Source organism: Pelophylax lessonae, assembly GCF_965119305.1.
Source record: "Pelophylax lessonae genome assembly, chromosome: 1".
Lineage (NCBI taxonomy): Eukaryota > Metazoa > Chordata > Amphibia > Anura > Ranidae > Pelophylax > Pelophylax lessonae.
Genome location: NC_138768.1, coordinates 81,168,699 through 81,193,270, shown reverse-complemented (window position 1 = coordinate 81,193,270; position 24,572 = coordinate 81,168,699). Strand labels below are relative to the sequence as shown.

Sequence of the window (24,572 nt, the reverse complement as noted above, 5' to 3'; positions counted from 1 at the left end):
CTTCTCTTGTTGTTTTCTGGTGGTCTGAGGAGGCCTGTAATGCACAGTGCTCTGGACGGTGGTCTGAGGAGGCCTGTCATGTTGCACATTGCTCTGGACAGTGGTCTGAGGAGGCCTGTCATGTTGCACAGTGCTCTGGACGGTGGTCTGAGGAGGCCTGTCATGTTGCACAGTGCTCTGGAAGGTGTTCTGAGGAGGCCTGTCATGTTGCACAGTACTCTGGACAGTGGTCTGAGGAGGCCTGTCATGTTGCACATTGCTCTGGACGGTGGTCTGCGAAGGCCTGTCATGTTGCACATTGCTCTGGATGGTGGTCTGAGGAGGCCTGTAAAGCTGCATAGTGCTCTGGGCAGTGGTCCGAGGGGAGGCTTGTAATGAACACTGTGCTCTGGATGGTGGTCTGAGGGGAGGTCTGTAATGCAGTGCTCTTGATGCCGGTGGTTAGGGGAGCCTGTAATGCACACAATGGTCTGAGGTGAGGCCTGTAATGCACACAGTGGTCTGAAGGGAGGCCTGTAATGCACACACTCACAGTGCTCTGGGCGGTCTGAGGAGGCCTGTAATGCTGCACTGGTCTGAGGTGAGGCCTGTAATGCACACAGTGGTCTGAGGCGAGGCCTATAACGCACACAGTGGTCTGAGGGGAGGCCTGTAAAGCACACACTCACAGTACTCTGCGCAGTGGTCTGAGGTGAGGCCTGTAATGCACACAGTGGTCTGAAGGGAGGCCTGTAATGCACACACTCACAGTGCTCTGGGCGGTCTGAGGAGGCCTGTAATGCTGCACTGGTCTGAGGTGAGGCCTGTAATGCACACAGTGGTCTGAGGGGAGGCCTGTAATGCACACACTCACAGTACTCTGTGCAGTGGTCTGAGGAGGCCTGTAATGCACACAGTGGTCTGAGGTGAGGCCTGTAATGCACACAGTGGTCTGAGGTGAGGCCTGTAATGCACACAGTGGTCTGAGGTGAGGCCTGTAATGCACACAGTGGTCTGAAGGGAGGCCTGTAATGCACACACTCACAGTACTCTGCGCGGTGGTCTGAGGGGAGGCCTGTAATGCACACAGTGGTCTGAGGTGAGGCCTGTAATGCACACAGTGGTCTGAAGGGAGGCCTGTAATGCACACACTCACAGTACTCTGTGCGGTGGTCTGAGGGGAGGCCTGTAATGCACACAGTGGTCTGAGGTGAGGCCTGTAATGCACACAGTGGTCTGAAGGGAGGCCTGTAATGCACACAGTGGTCTGAAGGGAGGCCTGTAATGCACACACTCACAGTACTCTGTGCGGTGGTCTGAGGAGGCCTGTAATGCTGCACAGTGCTAACTGCTAAACACGCAACAGTCGCTACTTGCTACCTTGATTGCTGGGAGTGGAAGCACACGCAGGCTCTACACAGGCGGAGCTCCAAAGAAACCGGAAGTTCCCATACTTAAACGTCCCTCCAGCACGTTTTCATTTTGTTTTTGTTCATTGACTAAAAGGAAATTGATTTGCGTCATAGTTTTCTTTAGTAGACAAAAATATGGTGTACTTTTTGTTTCATTTTCATCACTGTTAAAAAACCGCTGGCAAAAATTTTTATGAAAATGTTTTAGGCTACAAAATTAACACTGGTTATTTGTAACCAGAACTTTCAGAAGAATATGTAAACTGTGGTCCCCTCCTGGTTTTGGAGAGATATTTGCTTCCTGTTTTGTATCAGGAGGAGAGCAAGTGCAGAAAAGTCTTGTGGATGTTGATGTAGACAGCAAAAAATGTCAGTTTATACCCCTGTGAAGTGGAAAAGGAAAAGCCCAGAAAATCAGCAAAAACTTTCAGAGGTTCTAACTCTTCCTCACTTTTGTTTTTTCCTGTGCCCGTATTGGCGAGGACAGTAAGTGGGGGGAAATCTGCCCAATAGGGACACAGATAGCAAAGAAAACTCAATAAGACTTCAGCGTTTCCCTCTGCCTGAATCATAAAAGTGTTGGCTTTGGGCTTTCAGGTAGAACCAAATGCAACACTTCCTTTTGGATAGAGGAATGGAGTATTCTAAACCCTGTCAGTTATTTTGCCATCTGTGTTCCATTGGGGAGATTTCCTTTCACTTCCTGTCCCTTATCAAAAGCAGGAAGTGAGAGGAAAATCCTCCTAAGTGACAGAAACACTGGTTGTCACCAGGATCACCAAGACTAGTGTCCCCATGAAAGATTTCCCCTTTATTACTGTTCTAAAGACAACTTTCGATTATAATGATAAACATGACAAATAGAGATGCACTGAAATTTCGGCGGCCAAAAATTGTGTTTTCAGCATTTTGCCCATAGAGAAAAAATGTGCAGATAATGGTGCGGAAAACACCACGATTTTACTGTGATTATGGTTTGTTTTTCATAGGTCATGTGACTCAAAAACCGCATCAAAAATGTAACCAGTGCGTTGTTGATGCGTTCTTGCTTTTTCAATGCATTTTTGGAGTGTTTTTTTTTTACTGACCAAAAATGCAACAAGCGAGATTAACACCACAACGGAAGCGCAATGGACCAGTGTGAAGAATTTAAAGGGATGCATTTTTTTTAGCTTTTCTTGCCGATAATGGCCTACAATACATTCCTATTCATTTAAATTTATATCATCAATTAAGCACTTGGCGACCGCCCACAGTATATTTACTGCGGCAGTCAGCCCCTCCTGGGCAAAGTGACGTAGTACTACGTCGCTAGCCCAGGAGCCTGTAGGGGGCGAGCTCCCACCCCTACTCGTTCCCCTGCACCCCCGCACGTGTGACCGGCGGGTCCGATGTCCGCCGCTCACACGCGATCTCCGGCTGGAGAGGGGGAAAGGCAGGCGGCTGATGTAAACAAAGCCACCTGTCATTCTCCCTGGAGTAACAGCAGAGATCATACGATCCTGCTATGTAGGATCGTATGTCTCTGTGGTTACATGAAAAGTCACGCCCCTTTACAGTTAGAAGCACGCCCCTAGGGACACATTTAACCCCTGCATCTCTAATAAATTTAACCCCTTCCCTGCCAGTGTCATTTTTACAGTAACAGTGCATATGCATAGCACTGATTACTGTAGTAATGTCACCCCAAACCCCAAAAGTGTCAAAAATGTCAGTCAAGGGTCCGATCTGTCCGCTGCAATGTTGCAGTCCCGCAAAAAAAATTGTATTACTCGTTAAAAAAAATAAAAATGACATAAATCTTTCCCTTAGTTAGTAAACGCAATAACTTTTGCGCAAACCAATCAAAATGCGCTTATTGCGACTTTTTTTTTACCAAAAATATGTAGCAGAAAACAAATTGGCCTAAAATGTTAAAAAATGTTGATTGTTACATTTTTTGGGGGGGAATTTCATATAAAACAAATGTGAAAAATGTTGTTTTTTCAAAATTTTCGCTCTTTTTTTGTTTATAGCGCAAAAAGTAAAAATCGCACAGGTGATCAAATAGCACCAAAAGAAAGCTCTGTTTGTGGGAAAAAAAGGACGTCAATTTAATTTGGGTACAGCGTCGCAATTGTCCGTTAAATTCACGCAGTGCCGAATAGCAAAATAGGCCCTGGTCTTTAAACAGCCAAAACCTCCGGGGCTTAAGTGGTTAAAAAGTTAAATATTACAATTGCATATTAAATATATATATATATATATATATATTTGTTAAAAACTGTCATTTTTGGTTTTGGCCAAGTGCATCCTGAACTTTCAGTTTCGGCACCAAAATTTCCATTCGGTGAACCTCTAATGACAAATAAAGAGTGAATCTCCTTAGCAGGGACTGACAAAAACCTGAAATTGTTCTAATCTATCTCCATTTTATCATTTTATCCATTTTATTCAAAAAAAAAAAAAAAAAACAAAACTTGTATAGTCCTTTAAAATTGTTTTATTTTATGCTGGTGTGGCGTTCTTATCCTTCCAAAACTTTAGTAGACTCCTCCAAGGGTCCGGCAGAACTCCATGGTTTGCTCGTGAGCAGCCTCTAGGACCGGAAACCTCCTATCACACTATAATGTATCTCCATAAGGTTCAACGCTCCTACACCACAAATAATTATAGATAAAATAAGTCATTAAATAAATAATAATAGTAAATAAAAAAATAAGAGCAGGTACTAAGAGCAAGTAGCATCTGGGCAGCTATAACAAGAAGAGAACAGGACTATTAGGTAAATGTTATGGGCGACGACTCTTGAGATGACTTGTAGCTCTGCAAGCTGTAGAATGCCGGAAGCTATGTGTAGACTTCAGAATACAATAATTGTACTAGAAATCATCTGAGGACGTTCGTAGTATAAACATACGGAGTACATTCTTACTGGTTGTTGAGAAATAATTTCTTTTTTTTCTTGCAGGTCTTCAAGAGGAGAGCAATGTTATGACTCCAATAGTAATAGTCTGCAGGTTGAAATTCTAATGTTTTCCACGTTGCAAGTGAGGATCAAAGCAAAAAACATCTCGGGACAACCCACCATCAGTTTTCAAAAGACCATAGAAAACATCCGTAAGTTCTGTTCATTCAGAAGGGACACACCTGAGGTGGCTTAAGTCCCGGTTCACACTGCCACGACTTGTCAGGCGACTTGGTCGCCTGACAAGTCGCGCTTCATTCTGTGCAATGGAACCGTTCTAATCAGAGCGACTCTAGTCACTCCGACTTAGAAAAAGGGTCCTGCACTACTTGGGGGTGATTTCCTAGCGGCTTGCATTGACTTCTATTCCTGCCGGTTCACACTGATCCAACTTGTCAGACGACTTGGGCGACTTCATTAGTCGCCCGAAGTCGGGGCGACTTTGAGTCGGATTAGTGTGAACCGACACTTAGAGAAGTTGTTTGCAAGCCGTGATGAAGTCGCGCTGCACGGGTCGGCTTCAAAGTCGGGGCGACTTTGAGTAGCCCCAGTGTGAACCGGCGCTTACACTAGAAGAACTTAATTTGACAACATTTATTTCAGAAACATTTGTTTCATTTTCAAATCATTATTGGAATCAAATTTATGTAAGTTTTTTGCTGTTTTGATGAAAAAATTCAAAGGAGTGGAATGGAAAATTTTCCTTACATTTCTAATGTTGAATGTGGTTTTTGTTCAGGAAATTACACTCATTCCAAAACCAATTATTAAGAGCAAACAATATTTTAACCACTTGACCTCCCGAAGATTTATTCCCCTTCCTGTTGGGGATATGGCACTGCATTACTTTAACTGACAATTGTGCATTCATGCAACACTGCACCCAAATAAAATGTATGTCTTTTTTTCCCACAAGTAGCGCTTTCTTTTGGGGTATTTGACTACATCTGCAAATCTTAATGTTACACTATAAACAAAAAAGACTAACCATATTAAAACATATGCATAAAATAAATTGAAAAAAAAAAACTAATTTCTCTATATTTAGGCCAATTTGTATTCTGCTACATATTTTGGGTAAAAAAAAAAAAGATATTGCGGCAGACAAATCAGACACTAACTGACACTTTTCATAGTTTTTTGGGAACCAGAGACACTAAAACAGTGATCAGTGCTAACAATATGCACTTGTTGCTGTAATAATGACTGACTGGGAAGGGGTTAACTTCAGGGCGATCAAAGGGTTAACTGTGTGCCTAGCTAGTGTTTGTGTACAGTGGGAGGTGCTGTTACTAGGGGAAGACATGGATCTTTGTCCCTGCTTTGCAGGAACACAGGATTCATGCCTTCCCTACAGACAGAACAGCAATCTACCTTATTTACACATGCAGACTGGCATTCTGCCTCTGTACTGAATGTTCGGCGGGTGCCAGGGGACATCAACTCCATGGTATTCGCAGATCATCTCCCACTGTATGTAATCATAGCGGGAGCGGGCCGGCGGCAGCGTGCATGCGCGCCCCCTCCTGGGAAGTGTTAGATCACATACTTAGTTCACGGAAGTTGGCAGCAGTGCCATCTTACCACTGTATATGTAAGTTATACGGTCTGCAAGTGGTTAAAGAACATACCCAAATCCATGGTACATGGCAATGGGGCAAAGTCCACAGCCCATCCGCGTCTCAACTCCTGTAGCCCATCTCCACTCCAACATGAAGGTTTAAGAAGATGAAGGGTCATACTCTGTAAGCAGCTTATTCTTGATACTTTATTCTGTTGACAATAAAGTAACTGCATACATACTGTGTAGTCTCAACCCAAAAAAAAACACACTCCTTATCTACTCTATACTTATAAGCCCATTAGGGTGAAATGAGTTTAAGGAGTGTTTTTTATGAGTGGAAACCATAGGTATGCAGTTACCTTCTTGTGAACAGAATAAAGTACCAAGAACAAGCTAATTACAGAGTGACTCTTCATCTTCCTAAAATAATTTCGAGTGACCTTCATCAAGTCTTCGAACGTGCCGATGAGACTTATTGTACAAATATTTGTAAATCTACTATTGTATGGACAGCTGTACTGAATAAACAAGTAACCATTTGGCATCAGCATAGCACTATAGCTTCTCTAATGCTCTCTTATATTTGTGTTAATCCCGTCAGGGATTTAGAATGCTTCCCATTTACTCAGGAATTTTGTCTTGAACAATGTTAATCCAGAGCTGTGGTGGAACAGCAAAAGTGGAACCGCAGCAAATAAAAAATGTTGCCATGTGCTGTGTCCTTTCTAGTTACATCGATTTCTTGGTATATTATGTCCAGAGGGGTGCTGGGGAAGCTTAAAATACCGCCACATTTTACTGGTGGCTTTGATACTCCAGCTCCCCTGCTGTGAGTTTCGCTTCTTAACCACTTCTGTCCACCGTACGTTTATAAACCTCCTTGGGTGGGAAGGGTGATCTCTCGGTCATTGTTGCAACAGCAGCAATGATTGAGCTATCATTCTATAGCCCCAGCGATTTTGCGCAAAATCAGTGTAGCACCCTCTAGTGCTTAGTTTAGAGTAGGAAAATGTAATTCTGACTCATGGTAGTTGTGTGAGTCTGGTAATTAGTTGGGGGTTACTGTAGGCCAGCCAGGCTGGAGGCCTTTCCCCTGGTTCTAGAAGCTTGGAGATGTTTCTAGAAGCTAGTGGGTGGAGGACAGGTACTGATCTGCATATTTGTCAGAACTCAACTAATCCCAAGGCAGGAGACCTGGCAGGGTGGCTGGGTCAGCCCATAAATATTCTGGAGCCTGGCCAGCAAGGGGAGTCAGGTGGAAGATGGTGGAAGCTGTGTCATTTTGCCTGAGAGGGGACCTCAGGGCTGGGGGGGCAGCTCTGCCTCTAGATTGGGAGCTGAGAAAGTAAGAAAGACAGACAGAGGGATCTCCACTAGTTTTCAGCCTCTTCTAAGGGATACCTTGGCTTGCATGGAAGGACCTAGACAGCAGGAGGTCTGAACAGTAATCTCTTCTGAAGCAGTAGGATGCTAGGATGTAGCATGTGTCCTGTACATTAACCCTTTATCTCCCTCACCTCCTACTGCATGCGTCCTGTACATTAACCCCTTCATCTCCCTCACCTCCTACTGCATGTGTCCTGTACATTAACCCCTTCATCTACTGCATGTGTCCTGTACATTAACCCCTTCATCTCCTTCACCTCCTACTGCATGCGTCGTGTACATTAACCCCTTCATCTCCCTCACCTCCTACTGCGTGTGTCCTGTACATTAACCCTTTATCTCCCTCACCTCCTACTGCATGCGTCCTGTACATTAACCCCTTCATCTCCTTCACCTCCTACTGCATGTGTCCTGTACATTAACCCCTTCATCTACTGCATGGTTCCTGTACATTAACCCCTTCATCTCCCTCACCTCCTACTGCATGTGTCCTGTACATTAACCCCTTCATCTCCCTCACCTCCTACTGCATGTGTCCTTTACATTGACCCCTTAATCTCCTTCACCTCCTACTGCATGTGTCCTTTACATTGACCCCTTAATCTCCTTCACCACCTACTGCATGTGTCCTGTAAATCAACCCCTTCATCTCCTTCCTTCCACTTTATACACCAAACTACAGGTTTTAAGCCACGTCCATGCCAGCATGTTTCTTCATTTCCAAAAATCGTGGAAAAAAAATTAGATCACCTTGGAAGGTCTACTTTCCTAAAAGGGGTCACTTTGTGGGATTTTTTTTACTTTCCTGGAATTGGTATTTGATTTGCTGTATATCCTAAAGTAAGGGAAACTGTTTTTTTTTTCCCCAAATGTTCTAGCCTTTTTTATTTTTTTTATTTTATACAGTAAAAAACAGTGTTCATTAAAAACCACTAAAAGAAAGCTCTGTCTCATAACAATTATATAAAATGTATTTGGGTATGTTGCACAAGGGATCATTTGTCAGTCAAACTATCACAGCACTGAAAAAAAGCCTAGCAATTGGCGGGGTATTACAAGCTAGTAATGAAGTGGTCAATTCAGCAAAGCGTCCGTTAAATTATCTTTTTTTTTTTTCTGTGCTTGGTAATCTACATCATCCATGTTTCCCAAGCCTGTAATGAGTGCATTTAGTTATATGATTAGTGTGATCTTCCTGTACGTTATTTCATTAGTGCGCTGGTGAACATAATGGGAGCAGATCAATCTGCTGTGTAACTCTTATCCTGCTGCTGAGATCAGAGTAAATGTTTTCTCTAATTGTGTGCCCTTTTGTCTTACAGCTTACGTTCCGTTCACCCCGCAGATCCTCTCCTTGGTCGGTGATTATAGGTCTGACACCCTGTTTGTGGAATGGACGGTAAATGACGCCGGCTTTCTGAACGAAGTGAAGATAGACTGGGAGATCAATGTGTTACGGGGGCCAAACCTTCTGCTAGTTAAAAATGTATGTTATTTTGTGTCTGAAATGTAAATCCTATATTCTATAAAAATATTGTGTTTGATCTTACAGAGACACTTTCTCCCTTTGCCTGCAGCTGGCCTTGTCTGGGCTGGGTTTTTTTTTCTATATATTTGGGGGGTTTTGTGCTTTTTTCCCCAAGTCAAACTTAAAGTGTTACTAAACCCACAACTGTAAAATCTGTGTATATATGCACTAAAGCATGCTTGTTATACTCACTGTGGAACCTAAGAGGTTAATCCTGCGCATTGTTTAAAAAGGCTGTTTGATCCTGTCTTATCTGATCCCCCCCTTCTTCCACAGTCCCCAATCTATCTCCTGATAGAACAGAGCCTTTAGAGTAACTATTTTTTTTTTCTTCTTGGGAGAGTGCATGTGATCGGCCCAGGGCCAATTAGCACTGTCCAGACAAAGGGTCAGGGGTCATCCAACCTCAAAGGACAGTCGGAGTAGTGTGGAAACTCCTCCTACAAGCTTTAACCAGGCACTGATAGTAGTTGATACTGCTGATGAAAAAAAGCTATTCAGCAGTTTATATTTACTAAAATAATTGCATTTCCATGTTCTGTGTTCTGTGGGAGACCAGATATAGTAAATGCAGGCTCCTGGGTTTAAGAAAGTGCGGTCAGGGTGTCCTATTCAGGGCACATCAGAGGGAGAAGTATTGGGATATAGAAAGATATAAAAAAAAAAAAAAAAGAAACCTAAGAGGAAGGTAAGTGGAGAAAGGAAAACTGACTCAATTGTCACCACCCCCAGGGAAGTCCTCAAGAGATAATCATTTCCGGGTGTCCAGACCCGTTCAAACCTGGCCTGTTTATCACATAGGATGCTGGCTAATTTTTGGTGGACCATAATCCTATGCAATATTTTAATGTTATCTGAGCAAAAAGAGAAGAAAAAACTCATAGTCGCAGTTTGTTCTTTGTACTTAGGAAACGTTCTCGGTACGCTGGAATGAAAGCAAGACAAATTTCCATTGGAATTGGACCTCAGACTATCCTTTGAATTGCACCTCGCACTCTGTAAGGATCCGATGCTTCGTCCATGATGATGCCTACTATGGAGAGATCCAGCATAGTAAATGGAGTGCGTTAAAAACAATAGAAGGTAATGGCAGTGCTGTGTAACGCAAAAAATAACGGCTAAGCAGCCGCAGCACCCCCAGTGAGGCGGCACCTGCAGAAGCTCATTGTGAGAGGATGTCTTCTCCTCCACCCCTGCCGTTGTGTTATCTAGAGAGTGAGTGTGGAGGGGGTAGGGGGTGTTGTCTGTTCCTACAGTTCTGCTGAGGTTGGGGGGTCTGTGCTAGGGGAGGGGGAGTCAGCCTGTGCTGGGGGGGGGGGGGGGGGGGAGTCTTTACTGAGAGGTCTGTGTTGTAAGGTGTGTCTGCAGTGAGGGGGGGGGGATTTGGGGATGTTAAGGGAGATCTGTACTGTGGGAAGTATGGGTTTGTGGGAGGGGAGATTTGTACTGGGCAGGGGGGATTGGGGGGGGGGGGGCATTTTGGCTGTACTATGTAAAGTGGCATGCACATTAGGGATCATTCACACTAGCAGTTAAGGGCAGTAAAACCATGCCACAGGTTTGCCACCCCTGACAACTTCTGCTTTAGCTAAAGAGGCCAGGGGTGTACACCTGTCGCGGCCATGATGCTTTGGTCATGGCCATGGCAGGTATTATTACCCCATTGCATTCAAGTGAATGGGGCTGCACTGCAAGTGGCATGCAACAATGTGCAATGCACACAGTAGCAGGGCGCTAGTGCAGGGTTCAAGTGGTTAAAGCAAGCGGTAAATAGGCGATACAATGCCTCCTCACCACATGTCAAATGTTTTCTGAAGAGTGATCCAAACCCGGGTTGCTCTTCATAGACTAATGCTAGTGTGAACGAGCCCTTACTCTCTTGCTTGTAGCACGGTCATGAATTACTTGCAGACCAGCCGCCATGTATATACTGCAGGAAAGTGGCGCTATTGCGCAAAACGACGTACCTGTACGTCGTTTCGTTCAATAGCCACTAGATGGCCTAATCCTGCCGTTGGAGCCGTGATCTCGCCATGATTGCTAGCGGTGATGTCAATCAACGGGTCCAGTGGATGTCTGTCTGCCGGCCACCCGCTATTATCCCCAGGAAAGGCAGAATGGCGTCAGACACCCATCCCCGGGAAAGGCAGAACAGCGATCTGCCTCAGTGAACAAGGCAGATCGCTGTTCAGCAAGGGGACAATATGGAGCTCTGTGTTTCCCAAATTAGTGCAACCCCCCCCCCACAGTTAGTAAGTACCCCCTAGGGACACACTTAACCCTTTAATCACCCCTGAAGTTAACCCCTTCCCTGCCAGTGTCATTAGTACAGTGATTTTTTTTTTTTTTTTTTTTACTCACTGATCACTGTATTAGTGTCACTGGTCCCCAAAAAGTGTCAGATGTCTGATTTGTCCAGTGCAATGTCACAGTACCGCTAAAAATCGCTAATCGCCGCCATTACTAGTAGAAAAAGAAAAAAAGAATTCCATAAAAATATCCCATAGTTTGTGGGCGCTATAACTTTTGCACAAACCAATCAATATACACATATTGGCATTTTTTTTTATTTTACCAAAAACATGTTGCAGAATACATAATGGCCTAAATTAATAAAAAAAAAAAAGTTTTTTTTTTATTGGCTGTTTTTTATAGCAGAAAGTAAAAAATACTGTTTTTTTTTTTTTTTTTTTTTTAATTGTCACACTTTTTTTGTTTATAGTGCAAAAAAATTAAACTGCAGAGGTGATCAAATACCACCAAAAGAAAGCTCTATTTGTGGGTAAAAAAAGGACATCAATTTTTTTTGGGTACAGCGTCACACGACCGTGCAATTGTCGGTTAAATTAATGCAGTGCCATATCGCAAAAAAATGGCCTGGTCATTAACGGGGTAAAACCTTCCGGTCCAGAAGTGGTTAAGGGTCCTTTTACACAGGCTTTCCGCCTGGCGGACTCCGTTTTGCTCAGTGGGGATCGATTTGCCAATTCCCGCTGAGCAAACAGATGACAGGTCCATCTCCGCTTACTTTACAGAGACAGACCTGTCAGATCCCTGCTCTCCTCTATGGGAGATTGGATAAAAATGGACCGCCTGTCAGTTTTCATCCAATGCTATCCGATCCGATCTGATCCTCCAGACAGATGGGAAATAGGGTTTCCTTTCATCCAGATTTCACGGACAGGATCAGATTGGATAGCAGCGGGTGTCAGCAGAGATCTCGCCGCTGACATCCGCTGCTCCATAGAGCCACATGGAACATCCGATCAGGTCCACCTGAAAAACTGACAGGCGGACCTGATCGGACTGCCCGTGTGAAAGGGGCCTAAAGCATATTTCGTGGGTAAGTGCCGGTTCACATTTGTACGATCACAGAGATCGCATGTAATTCGGAGCGCACTGCTCCTAAATTACATGCGATCTCTGTGTGGTGCAAATTTCAGCCATACACTTTGTATGGCTGAATTTGCACCGCAATCGCACTAAACACGCACATGACCCTTTTTTTTTAATCCTCAGCAGAATCGGATCGCATGGTGGTTCACACTAGTGCGATCCGATTCTATGCGAACTTGCAGATCGCACTGCGATCTCAACTGGGGGTGTCGTTAACTTTTGACACCCCCTGCGTATCGCATATGGCAGTGTGAACTGCCAGGGATGCGATGCGGGATCACGCTGTATATTCGCAGCGTTTCCGCATCGCACAAATGTGAACCGGGACTAAAAGGAATTTGGCCTGCCCTGCCGGTTTATTCCTATATACCATTTTTAAAGGGAGGGTCCCTGGTGCCAGATTTTCTAGGTAAGCCACTGACTAAAACCCAAAAGTTTAGGACTTCCGGTGTCCTCCAATGGACTTGAAGTTACATTTTGCTGCTTATATGTAAATAGAAAAAAAAATGTTTTTTTAGCCTACAAGAATTTATAAAAAGTTTTTTTTTTTTTCTGTTTGCATCTCAATTATACACGTTCATGCGGAGGGGAGTCCTACATGCAGTGCTTTCCTTCTGCTATCACAATGATAGTGCATTACTTTCCCTGTCCATAGTGTTTCAGTATAAGCGGGGTGTAAATCCTCTCCTAGTTATATTGTCCAATTGCGGGGAAACTGTATACTGTTGAGGTGGCTTATTCTGAAATTGATTTTTGAATCAGTAGTTTATTTTGGCTGCTGACTAAATTTTTTTATAAAATCTGTTTTTTGTGAAAGCAGCTGGTAATGCAAATGCCATTTCGACAAGTCCATCTTAATTTATATACCCTTCATGCTTCCAGGCATCAGGAAAGGGGTACTGTGCAGGTCAGACTGGACGGCTTCAACTAGTAATCTTTGATAAATATGCAAATTGGGATTTGCACGTGGGGAGTCCTATTTACAGAATAGGCAGCCAATCAGCTGTTCGTGTGTGTGTAGTAATGAGCACATGGCATAGTCAGCTTCTAAAAGTGTGAGCATCCCTTCTGATTTTAGGCAGTATGGTATTAATAAATGTGTTTTTGCCTCACATAGGTGACCCCACCACCGATGATACCATGTTCCCTGTCGATAAGGTGCTTCTCGTCGGCTCCAACATGACCGTCTGCTGTAAATTAACAGATGAGGAAAGCATAGTAGATTCAATCCTTTTTAACGGTACTACCTATCCTGCGATCCAGCTTGGCAGCAGCAACGTTGGTGGTATTCAGCTCTTCAACATGAACAAGTCAGAGTCTAGTGGGGACAACATCATCTGCAACACCAATGTGGACAACTACATGGCTGGAACTGTAGTTTTCGTAGGATGTGAGTATGTTGTGTTGTACCAGTTCACTCATAGCATTCCACTTGGTATCCCATCGAACCATACCTGTGTAGAGGCAGATGTAGGTTCCTTCTCATTTTACAGCTCTCTAGCGATCCCTACATAGCAGCTGTAAAGATCTGTGTAAAAATCCACTTTACTTAACCTTTTCTTTCACCTTCCTTCATCTATTCTTTCCCCGTTAGCTGGAAATTTTTTTTTCTGTTGGCTGACCTCACGGAATAGAAAAAATATATAGTTCCAGTCTATTAAGAAATCAGGGATGATATCTTTGTATGTAGCCATTGTAAGAACCAAATGTAAGCAAGGCAATCCAAATAGATATGGTGTCACCTCATCGTAAATGTAAAAGGTTTCGTAAGGGCACGTTCCCTAATAAACAAAACAATAGTACAAAATATTTATAAGGACTTTTAGATATGCAACCCAGGAAAGTATTATTTCTACATGTTTTCATAATAATCATATTACTTTTATTACAAAAATGTTAATATCCATTATTTAGAGAATGAAAGATGTTGGATTGCAAAGTATACGTGTGAAAGCTCAAAACCTATAACAGTATGTTTTTTAATAGTCTACGCGTTTCACTTGTATCCCACAAAACGCGTAGACCAGGGTTTCTCAACCAGGGTTCCATGGAACCCTAGGGTTCCTCCTGAGGTTGCTAGGAGTTCCTTGAGCAATGGGCAATTTCTGCCTCTCAGATAAGTTCCCAATGACACCATTGTTCCTTTTAGCGATCTGTAAGGGGGTGATTCTTCCCAATGATGACAAGAGTAAGGAGCATTCTTCCCACTGACTGTCATACTAATGTGTCATGAGTTGTAGATTTTTAACTTTTAGCAGGGGTTCTTCAATACCAGAAATTTATTTCAAGGGTTCATCTGTGTTGAAAAGGTTGAGAAAGGCTGATGTAGACTTTTAAAAAAACATGGTTGGGATGTTTTGAGCTTTCAAATGCATTCTCTGCTAGCCAACATCCTTTATTCAGGGAATAATGAATTTTAACAATTTTGTAATAAAAGTAATATTTTTTTATGGAAATATTATTCCCATGTTGAACTAATACTGTCCTGGGGTGCATATTGCATATCTAAAAGACCTTATCAATACTATTGTACTGTATAAGAAACAGCTTTACCTTCAAAAGTCAGAATTTTTGCCCAAGTCTTCACATCGGCTCTATAAAGTGCTTAAGACAGGCTAAAAACAAAGATACCACTAAATTGGTTGGCAAGAATATTGCCATACTTTACTGGAAAAGTTGAACCCCAGGCAAACCGCTAATTATACAGCAGAATTACTCATCTCCTCCCAAACATTTAGGGTTAATTTACACTTATCTATTTTGATGTGTTGTGAGTTAGCAAGTTGCGATGTCCTCTTGATCCCCGTGCACTAACCCAACAGACCTCCCACACACATGTTGTAGTGCATTATATTTCATGGTAATGCCTTACCCTGCGTTGTACATGCTGATGTAGTCATGTCTCCAGAACTACATCTCCCAGAAGCCCTTACCCACACTTTGTGGGTAGGCTTTGGGGAGTCAAGGCAGCACCATTGATTAGGTGGGAAAGAAATTGGGGTATGCATGTAGAATGGAACAGAGAGGGGTGGCAATAATCCTTTTCTAGCCAACAGGGGGGAAATAAGGCTGGCCATAGACAATTCAAATCTCGGCTGGTTCAGCAGGAACTGGGTGATATTCCAACCATGTATGGGCTGGCTGAATGTACCAAGTTGATTGATTTGATCAAATTGGGTACAACCAGCCTGCTGGAGTTTACATCGATTATCACTGGCTTCCCTCCCCAACCCCCCATCGGGAGAATACAATGGCTCAGTAAGAGGGATTCCCCTATCAGCACTGTCTGTGTGGAGGGAGAACCTAGCAAATTTCTTTCCTGCAACCCGTATTTTCAGAAAAGAAATTTGCTGCTCATATGGCCTGCCTAAGAGCCGGTTCACACTGAGGCGACACAACTCCTTACTACTTCGGGGGCGACTTGTGCAGTCCCGTGCACCACGACTTCAAAGCGACTTGCAGGGACTTCACATAATGGAAGTCTATGCAAGTCGCCCCAAAATAGTACAGGACCCTTTTTCTAAGTCGGAGCGACTTGTGTCGCTCCTATTAGAACGGGTCCTGTAGCGGTCAATGGACCGCGAGGGAGCACGACTTGTCAGGCTGACAAGTCGCGCTAGTGTGAACCGACTCTTAAGCCTTGTACACACCCGTAGTTTGTTTGTTTTTTGTTTTTTTTTGTTCAACCGGACAATTTTCGAACCATATTGTAGAAAAAAAACAATATTCATATATAATAATATAAAATATTATAATATAATCATATATAGGGAGCGTGACTGTGCCAAGTTCATTGTTCTGTCATCTTGGGTACAACCAGCCTGCCGGATTTTACATGCGATTATCGCTAGCAGCTGGCAATAATCTCTGGCTTCCCATTGGCTGAGAGCGCTGATCCGAAGCAGATCGGCAGACTTTTTCCGGTCATGGCTCTTCAACAGAAGCCGGCCCGACTCCAGTACACACAGGCTGAATGTTGGACGTTTCTATTGAACCCGCCAATGCCGTCTGACATTTGGCCCATGTGTACTAGACTTATGGCAGAGCTGTTGATTTTTGCTTGTGATTTCAGTACAGCATAGGCAATGTTATCAGCCAGCAAAAAGTTATCAACAGAGAAAGGAAGGAACACTGTTCACCGACCCAGTGCATGAATTAGTGTGGCCTCAGCCAGTGCTGCTCCAGGCACGCCCTCTGACATGTTTCGTCCCACACACTGGGGTTGTTCACCTCTGTGACCAAGCCTCTTTTTCTCCTCCCTCTTTTATGCTTCCTTTTGTTTTTCTCCTTTTTCTTTACTCTGTGGTTCTAGATGTGTCACATATTCCTTCACCGACCCTCTCTGTATGCTCCAGATAAAACATCCCCCCCCCCCCCACACCCCCAGCTTGGTTTGTTGAATAGTGCAACCTTTTGGTTCTTTGAGTGTTGCCTTATTTGGGTTGGTGCTTAAAGTGGAACTTTAGTCCGAAAATTAAGTCCTGCTAGATCACTACAGGTTGGCCCCTTTTGCAGGTATATTAAAAATAAGTATTATTATTAAGTCTCACCCTGCTCTGCACATGCTCAGTCGCCCTCTTTTTTTTCATCACTGTGACAAATTTGTAGAGGCCGATTTGCTGACAGCCTAAAGAATAAAGAACAGATAAACCAATTAATTTAACAATTTTGAAAAACAGTAACATTCCTGGCATGCTAGGAATGTTAAAGTGGAACTTTAGTCAGAAAATTAAGTCCTGTAAAACAGTGGTCCTCAACTCCGGTCCTCAGGGCCCACTAACAGGCCAGATTTTAAGTATTACCTTGGGGAGATGCAGACTAGAGTACTGCAATCACTGAGCAGCAAATAATATCACCTGTGATATATTTCAGTTATCTTGCAAACCTGGCCTGTTAGTGGGCCCTGAGGACCAGGGTTGAGGTCCACTGCTGTAAAACATTAAAAGTAAGTGCCTATACTCTTTAAAATCCACTAATACTCTATCTCATCCCGCTCTGCACATGCTCAGTTGCTCTCTATTTTTAGGCCTTTTTAGGCACTGCCGAGTTTGTAGAGGCCGATCTGCTGACAGCCTTAAAGTGGAATTAAACCTTCCTATCCTTTATAGCCGAAGGAGCTGCTTCTGTTTGATCTGCAACTGCCATGGTGCTGCACATGTGATTAGTTATGACACCAGCCATTTGATGGTTTGACAGATCGGTTGAGGACACAAGCAAATGTGACAGTTGGCAATCCCGGCATTCCAGGAATGTAACTGTTCTTTGTTCTTTTTTTAAACCGTCAAATGTATGGGTTTAGTTCTGCGTAAACATTTACTGCTGTGCAGGGGCTCTGGGCTTCAGCAAAATGGTAGCCTACAGCAAAAAGAAGCAGGAACAATGCTGGAGGCCATATACAGCACACAAATATTTTGGTAGCAAAATTAAAAATGTGCAATGTATGCTCCCTGCTAAAGAACATTATTTTTTTTTTTAAAGTTGCTATGGGTAAAGTTCTGCTTTTAACTGTCACATTTGCTTGTGTCCTCAACCAAACTGTCAAACCATAAAATGGATGGTGTCATAACTGATCACATGAGCAGCACCATGGCAGTTGCAGATCAAACAGATGGCTGCTTCCTTGGCTTCCTGCTTTAACTGCTGCTCTGGGCTTCCACAAAATGGCGGCCTCCAGCAAGAAGAAACCGAAGCAATTCACAGCACACACTAATGTTAGAAGCATCATTAACAACTCTGCCCCAAGCTACATCACCAATCTTGTCTCCAAATATCACCCAAACCGTCCTCTCCGCTCCTCTCAAGACCTCCTACTCTCAAGCTCCCTTGTCTCCTCCTCTCATGCTCGTCTCCAGGATTTCTCCAGGGCCTCTCCCATCCTCTAGAACGCTCTACCTCAACCTGTACGGCTATCACCTACTCTAGCTGCTTTCAGGTGATCCCTGAAAACTCATCTCTTCAGGGAAGCCTATCACACCGCTAACTAATCTTCCATCAGCTCATTCCCTACTGTTACAACCTCTTGTACCACCTGCCCCACCTCATTAGATTGTAAGCTCTTCTGAGCAGGGCCCTCTTAATCCTCTTGTATTTTATTGTATTGTAACAGTATTGTCTCCCTCTAACATTGTAAAGCGCTGCGTAAACTGCTGGCGCTATAGAAATCCTGAATAATAGTAATAATTATTATTGTGGAATGTATGTTCCTAGCTAAAGAACTGCATTTTTTATCAATTGTTATAGAAAAGTGCAGCTTTAAGGAATGACCTCATCCAACTTCCCACTGGATTTATCTTCTTATATTGTTTAGTTGATGGTACTCAGGGTGGTTTTGGCCTCCCTCTTCTTGCATTCTTTCATCTTTACAACTGTTTTTTTATTTTTTTTTTTTTAACTCATTGAGAATGTATTTTAGTGCTGTCCAAACTTTCTGCAATGTATGTCTCACTGTATGTATGATGCTGATGTAAGGCAGTGAATAAAAGTAGGATTAAAACAAAAATATATAAGTATGTATGTGTTCCCTCCCATGCAGACCCTCCAGTTGAACCACAAAACTTTAGCTGTGAAGCACCTGATCTCACCATAATCAACTGTACGTGGAAAACAGGCAGACCCACTGGATTGTATGGAGAGCGTGGTACAAAATACTCATTATATGAAAGGTAAATTTATCTATGTGGTAGAATGTCTTGGGTGTTTTGTAAAAGATCTGTGTATTTGGACCTGTAGGTATTGGTGCCTGTACCCTTTAGCCTAGAGCTGTATGGATTGAGCAAAGAATATACTATACACCAAAAAAAAAGCACATTTTATGGGTATATTAGGTATCATGGTTGGGGGCTATGGGATTTAAGTTTTAGAAATTTAAAAAAATACAATTTGTGTGCATCTGTATATATACACATAGCACCCTCCTTGACAGGTGCTAGGAAAAGGCATCTATTTTGCACCTGCTGCTTATCAGGGGAGCTGATCTATTAGTTTGCCTGTTACATGTTTCCAGGTGTGATTCACTGGGTCTGGAGGAGAAAGGACCACTCCAGAGAAGTCAGGGGATCAAGGAGCCAGCTCACTCAGTGTTACGGTAAAAGGGGGTGCCGTGTAGTGAACCCTGAGAAACAAAGGAAGGGCCCTGAAGTTGTTCAGCAGTAGAGTACAGATTACCTCAGGGCACAGATTACCTCAGGGCACAGATTACCTCAGGGCACAGATTACCTCAGGGCACAGATTACCTCAGGGCACAGATTACCTCAGGGCACAGATTACCTCAGGGCACAGATTACCTCAGGGCACAGATTACCTCAGGGCACAGATTACCTCAGGGCACAGAGTTCCTCAGGGCACAGAGTTCCTCAGGGCACAGAGTTCCTCAGGGCACAGAGTTCCTCAGGGCACAGAGTTCCTCAGGGCACAGAGTTCCTCAGGGCACAGAGTTCCTCAGGGCACAGAGTTCCTCAGGGCACAGAGTTCCTCAGGGCACAGAGTTCCTCAGGGCACAGAGTTCCTCAGGGCACAGAGTTCCTCAGGGCACAGAGTTCCTCAGGGCACAGAGTTCCTCAGGGCACAGAGTTCCTCAGGGCACAGAGTTCCTCAGGGCACAGAGTTCCTCAGGGCACAGAGTTCCTCAGGGCACAGAGTTCCTCAGGGCACAGAGTTCCTCAGGGCACAGAGTTCCTCAGGGCACAGAGTTCCTCAGGGCACAGACTTCCTCAGGGCACAGACTTCCTCAGGGCACAGACTTCCTCAGGGCACAGACTTCCTCAGGGCACAGACTTCCTCAGGGCACAGACTTCCTCAGGGCACAGACTTCCTCAGGGCACAGACTTCCTCAGGGCACAGACTTCCTCAGGGCACAGACTTCCTCAGGGCACAGACTTCCTCAGGGCACAGACTTCCTCAGGGCACAGACTTCCTCAGGGCACAGACTTCCTCAGGGCACAGACTTCCTCAGGGCACAGACTTCCTCAGGGCACAGACTTCCTCAGGGCACAGACTTCCTCAGGGCACAGACTTCCTCAGGGCACAGACTTCAGTTCTGCGTCACAGCTAGTGACAGACTGAAACCAGCGGCCTAGCCGTGACTAGCTAATTTTCAGTTTATCCAGCGTTACTTAGCGTTAAACAGCATTTACTGAGGTAAAAACACTTGGAACATGCCAGATTGTTCTACTGTTGCTAATATTAACACAGGGGGAACCGTAACCAGCAGCTCCCTTGGGAGTAGTGCTACATACACACGCACAGACATACATTTTGTTACGTTTAAAGTGGTTGTAAACCTCAGATATAAATTATGAACAAAGTATATCCCTCTATAGTGTGTACTTGTCTTAATCGAGAGCACTTAGCCCTGGTTCACACTGAATGTGGCTTTGAAATCGCGTGACTTCACTTGAAATCGCGTGACTTCACTTGAAATCGCGAGATTTCAAAGCCGCACGTCCATGCCACTTAGCTGACATCTGTGCGACTTCATGCACAGATGTCTATGCAAGCCGCACCTGAAATTGGCAAAAGTAGTGCAGGAACTACTTTTTCAAATCGGTGCTGCAACACAAAGTGGGCGTCACACTGATTTGAGCCATTCCATTGCCGACAATAGGGTGCGACTTGTCATGCGATTTTAATTGTCAAATCGCTTGACAGGTTGCAACGGTGTGAACGTTCGTTAAGTGTCATTTCTCTCTGCTGCTTCGTTCCTCTGCTATCTGCACAAGTCACTTCTGACAAGTTTTTCTGACATCAAAAGAAAAAAGATGACAGGGGAAGGAGCTCCAAAACTCATTGACAATCTCAGCTCTGTTCTGTGTGCTGTGCGAAGGGGGATGTGTCCCTTCTCCCCCCATTCAGCTCTCAGAGCTCCCCTCTCTGAGCTCTGCAAAGTGTCACTTCAGCTCTCTGCACCCTTTTTTACTGACCACTCAGACAGCTTTATAGATTCTAGACTTTGAACCACTATAGAGAAGAGAAAACTACAGATAAACAGGTACAACTTATGTAGGAGGCTTTGTTTCATCTCTGTGTATCAGTCGAGGCCAGTCACTTTACTGGGTATATGGTAAGGATTTACAACCGCTTTAAGTGAGTTTATAGTTGACTGAATAACGCCGATTAACGTGTTACAATGGCATCTGAAAGTCAGTGGAATATATTAGGCATAGTCTATATAATAATATATAAGGCATAACATGTTGTCCCTGAAGTTGATGCGTTGAAAGCAAAAAAGAAATGGTCATCACAGATTATGTATGGGGCTGTGTAGCCAGAGACCAGTCAGGGTGCCCATGCTGACCCTACAATGGGCACGGGAGCATCAGAACTGGACCACGGAGCAATGGAAGAAGGTGGCCTGCTCTGATAAATCACATTTTCGCTCATCCATGTCTTTATGGACCTTGCTTTATGCACTGGTCTAAATCATTTGGTGGAGGGGGATTATGGTGTGGGGTCGTTTTTCAGGGGTTGGGATTGGTCCCTTAGTTCCAGTGAAGGTAACTCTTAAGGTGTCAGCATGCCAAGACATTTTGGACAATTTCATGCACCCAACAGTTTGGGGATGGCTCTTTCGTGTTCCAACATGACTGCGCACCAGTGCACAAAACAAGGTCCATAAAGACATGGATGAGTGAGTTTGTGGTGGAGGAACTTGACTGGCCTGCACCGAGTCCTGACCTCAACCCGATAGAACACTTTTGGGCTAAATTAAAGCGGAGACTGCAAGTCAGGCCTTCTCGTCCAACATCAATAACTGACTTCACAAATGCGCTTCTGGAAGAATGGTAAAACATTCCCATAGACACACTCCTAAACCTTGTGGACAGCCTTCCCAGCTGTTATAGCTGCAAAGGGTGGGATAACTCAATATTGAACCCTACAGACTAAGACTGGGATGCCATTAAAGTTCATGTGCGTTTAAAGGCAGGTGTCTGTGTGTGTGTATATAATGTGTGTGTGTGCGTGTGTATATATATAATATGTGTGTATATAATGTGTATATAATGTATATAGTGTGTATATAATATATATAGTGTGTGTGTGTGTGTGTGTGTGTATATATATATATATATATATATATATGTGTGTATATAATGTGTGTGTGTGTGTGTGTGTATATATGTGTATATAATGTGTGTGTGTGTGTGTGTGTGTATATGTGTATATAATGTGTGTGTGTGTGTGTGCATATATATATATATATATATATATATATATATATATATATATATATATATATATATATATATATATGTATATAATGTGTGTGTATATATGTATATAATGTGTGTGTATATATGTATATAATGTATGTGTGTGTGTGTGTATATATGTATATAATGTATGTGTATATAATGTGTGTGTGTGTGTATATATGTGTATATAATGTGTGTGTGTGTGTATATATAATGTGTGTGTGTGTGTGTGTGTATATAATGTGTGTGTGTGTGTGTGTGTATATAATGTGTGTGTGTGTGTGTGTGTAAAAGAAGATTAATTTGACTTACATATCCACTGCTAGAGGTTTTTGTCTTTGGTTTCTTGCATTTGTATTTGACCGCATGCTATACTGATTTATGATCCTATAAAACTTTATTTCAGCTTCTCGGGAATTAACCTGACATGTTCTGGGTACACTGGAGATCAGGAAGATTACAACTGCAGCATGGATGTGAAGAAAGGGCAGACCTTATATGAGTTTCTGCTTCTTGGTACTAATCCCCTGGGAGCAGCAAACACTTCCCTGAACTTTAATGTCAGAGAAAGGAGTAAGTAGGGCGAGTCTTACGGAATGATTGTAGAGTACTGCAGCTTTCTTTTTGCTGGCAGCAAGACTGTTTTCTTTCACTCATATTTATTTTAAGTTATTTATTAACATTGGTTAAATGGGTTGCATGGGTTGAAATATTTTTATTCCTGGGAAATGCGCGGCCCTGCAGCATCCGCACATACAATGCAAGACTGTTGGTCCTGCTTTGTTCATTAAGATGTTGAAAAGGCACCCCATGCCCCTGTTAAGGACCCATCGATGGGAAGGGTGCACAGCACTGCATCCAGAATAAGGAGGTGGTGACTAGGGAATGTACAGCACACAGAATGAGGGGTGCAAATATAGAAATGTAAAGCCAGGCATACAAAATAAGTCTTCGTGGCAAAAGGAATGTACAGCAGAGTGACCTATTTGATATGCAATGCTCTACATTCCTTTCTCTCTACCCTCTTACTTTGTATGCAGTGCTGTAATTCCCTGTTCTCCACCTCCTCATTCCATAGGTCATGCTGTATATTACCTTGTCCACACCCCCTCATTCCTTATGCCATGCTGTACATTCCCTTGTCCACACCGCCTCATTCTGTATGCAGTGCTGTGTATTCCCTATGCCAGGAAGCTTGTATAACATGTTGTACAATCCCTGTCCCCCCTATGCCATGCTGTGTGTTTCCCTGTGCCACAACCTCTCATTCCATATGCCAAGCTGTACATTCTTATATTCCACAGCGTATCATTCTGTGTATCATTCTCTATACTCCTTATTCAGCACTGCATTCTTCCATATGCCATTCTGAATATTTACTATTTTGCAATGCCTCATTCTGTATACCATGCTGTGCATTCCATATTCCCACCATCTCATTCACTATACCATGCTGTCTGTTCCCTATTCCCACCGCCCCCTTTCTGTATATAGTGCTGTCTGTTCCCTATTCCCACCGCCTTCCCTTTCTTTATACAATGCTGTATGTTCCTTATTCCCACTGCCCCCTTTCTGTATACAGTGCTGTATTATTATTATTATTATTATACAGGATTTATATAGTGCCAACAGTTTGTGCAGCGCTTTACAATACACCCCCTGCGGAGAGATGTCTCCAGCTCAGACCATTGTCTGTGTCAGGATTCCACACAATTAGACACAGAAACAGGAGGGGGGGGGGGGGTGGGCTGTAACATTACATTCCAAACACTTCGTTCTCAAACGTATACACATGCAATAAACATAATGCATACATGAAGGACAATATACAGTGGCTGTGTTTGCCACAATGCTCCCCCAGAACCAAGCCGGCATACACAGTCTAATCCTAACGGATCGGCTTGGGGATGTCCGGGGAGTACTCACGGACCATTTGTCAATGTCTGTTTGCCTGGATAATTCGTCGGCGTTGCCGTTTTGCTTCCCAGGGCAGTAATGGATGGTAAAGTCAAAAGGCTGCAGCGCCAAACTCCAGTAGCTTCTGGCCCGTAGTCTGTCGGTAGGAGGCTTTTGCACAGTCCCCTCCAAAACACACAGTGACAGTGGGTTCTGTCACATTTCTCCCCTTTTAAAAACAGACTAACGAGTTTCCTGACCCTCAACTGGTCTG

At 43.6% G+C, this 24,572-nt stretch overlaps 1 protein-coding gene across 1 annotated transcript in view; it reads left to right on the top strand.

Moving 5' to 3' along the window:
• The window catches only part of LIFR (LIF receptor subunit alpha), a 135,581-nt gene that overhangs the window by 82,961 nt on the left and 28,048 nt on the right, over positions 1–24,572 (top strand). The window contains exons 4-9 of the mRNA XM_082264818.1: positions 4,342–4,490; positions 8,611–8,774; positions 9,725–9,899; positions 13,330–13,602; positions 18,745–18,874; positions 22,809–22,975. Of these exons, the coding sequence (XP_082120944.1) occupies positions 4,342–4,490; positions 8,611–8,774; positions 9,725–9,899; positions 13,330–13,602; positions 18,745–18,874; positions 22,809–22,975 (1,058 nt within the window). The remainder of the gene's footprint in view (positions 1–4,341; positions 4,491–8,610; positions 8,775–9,724; positions 9,900–13,329; positions 13,603–18,744; positions 18,875–22,808; positions 22,976–24,572) is intronic.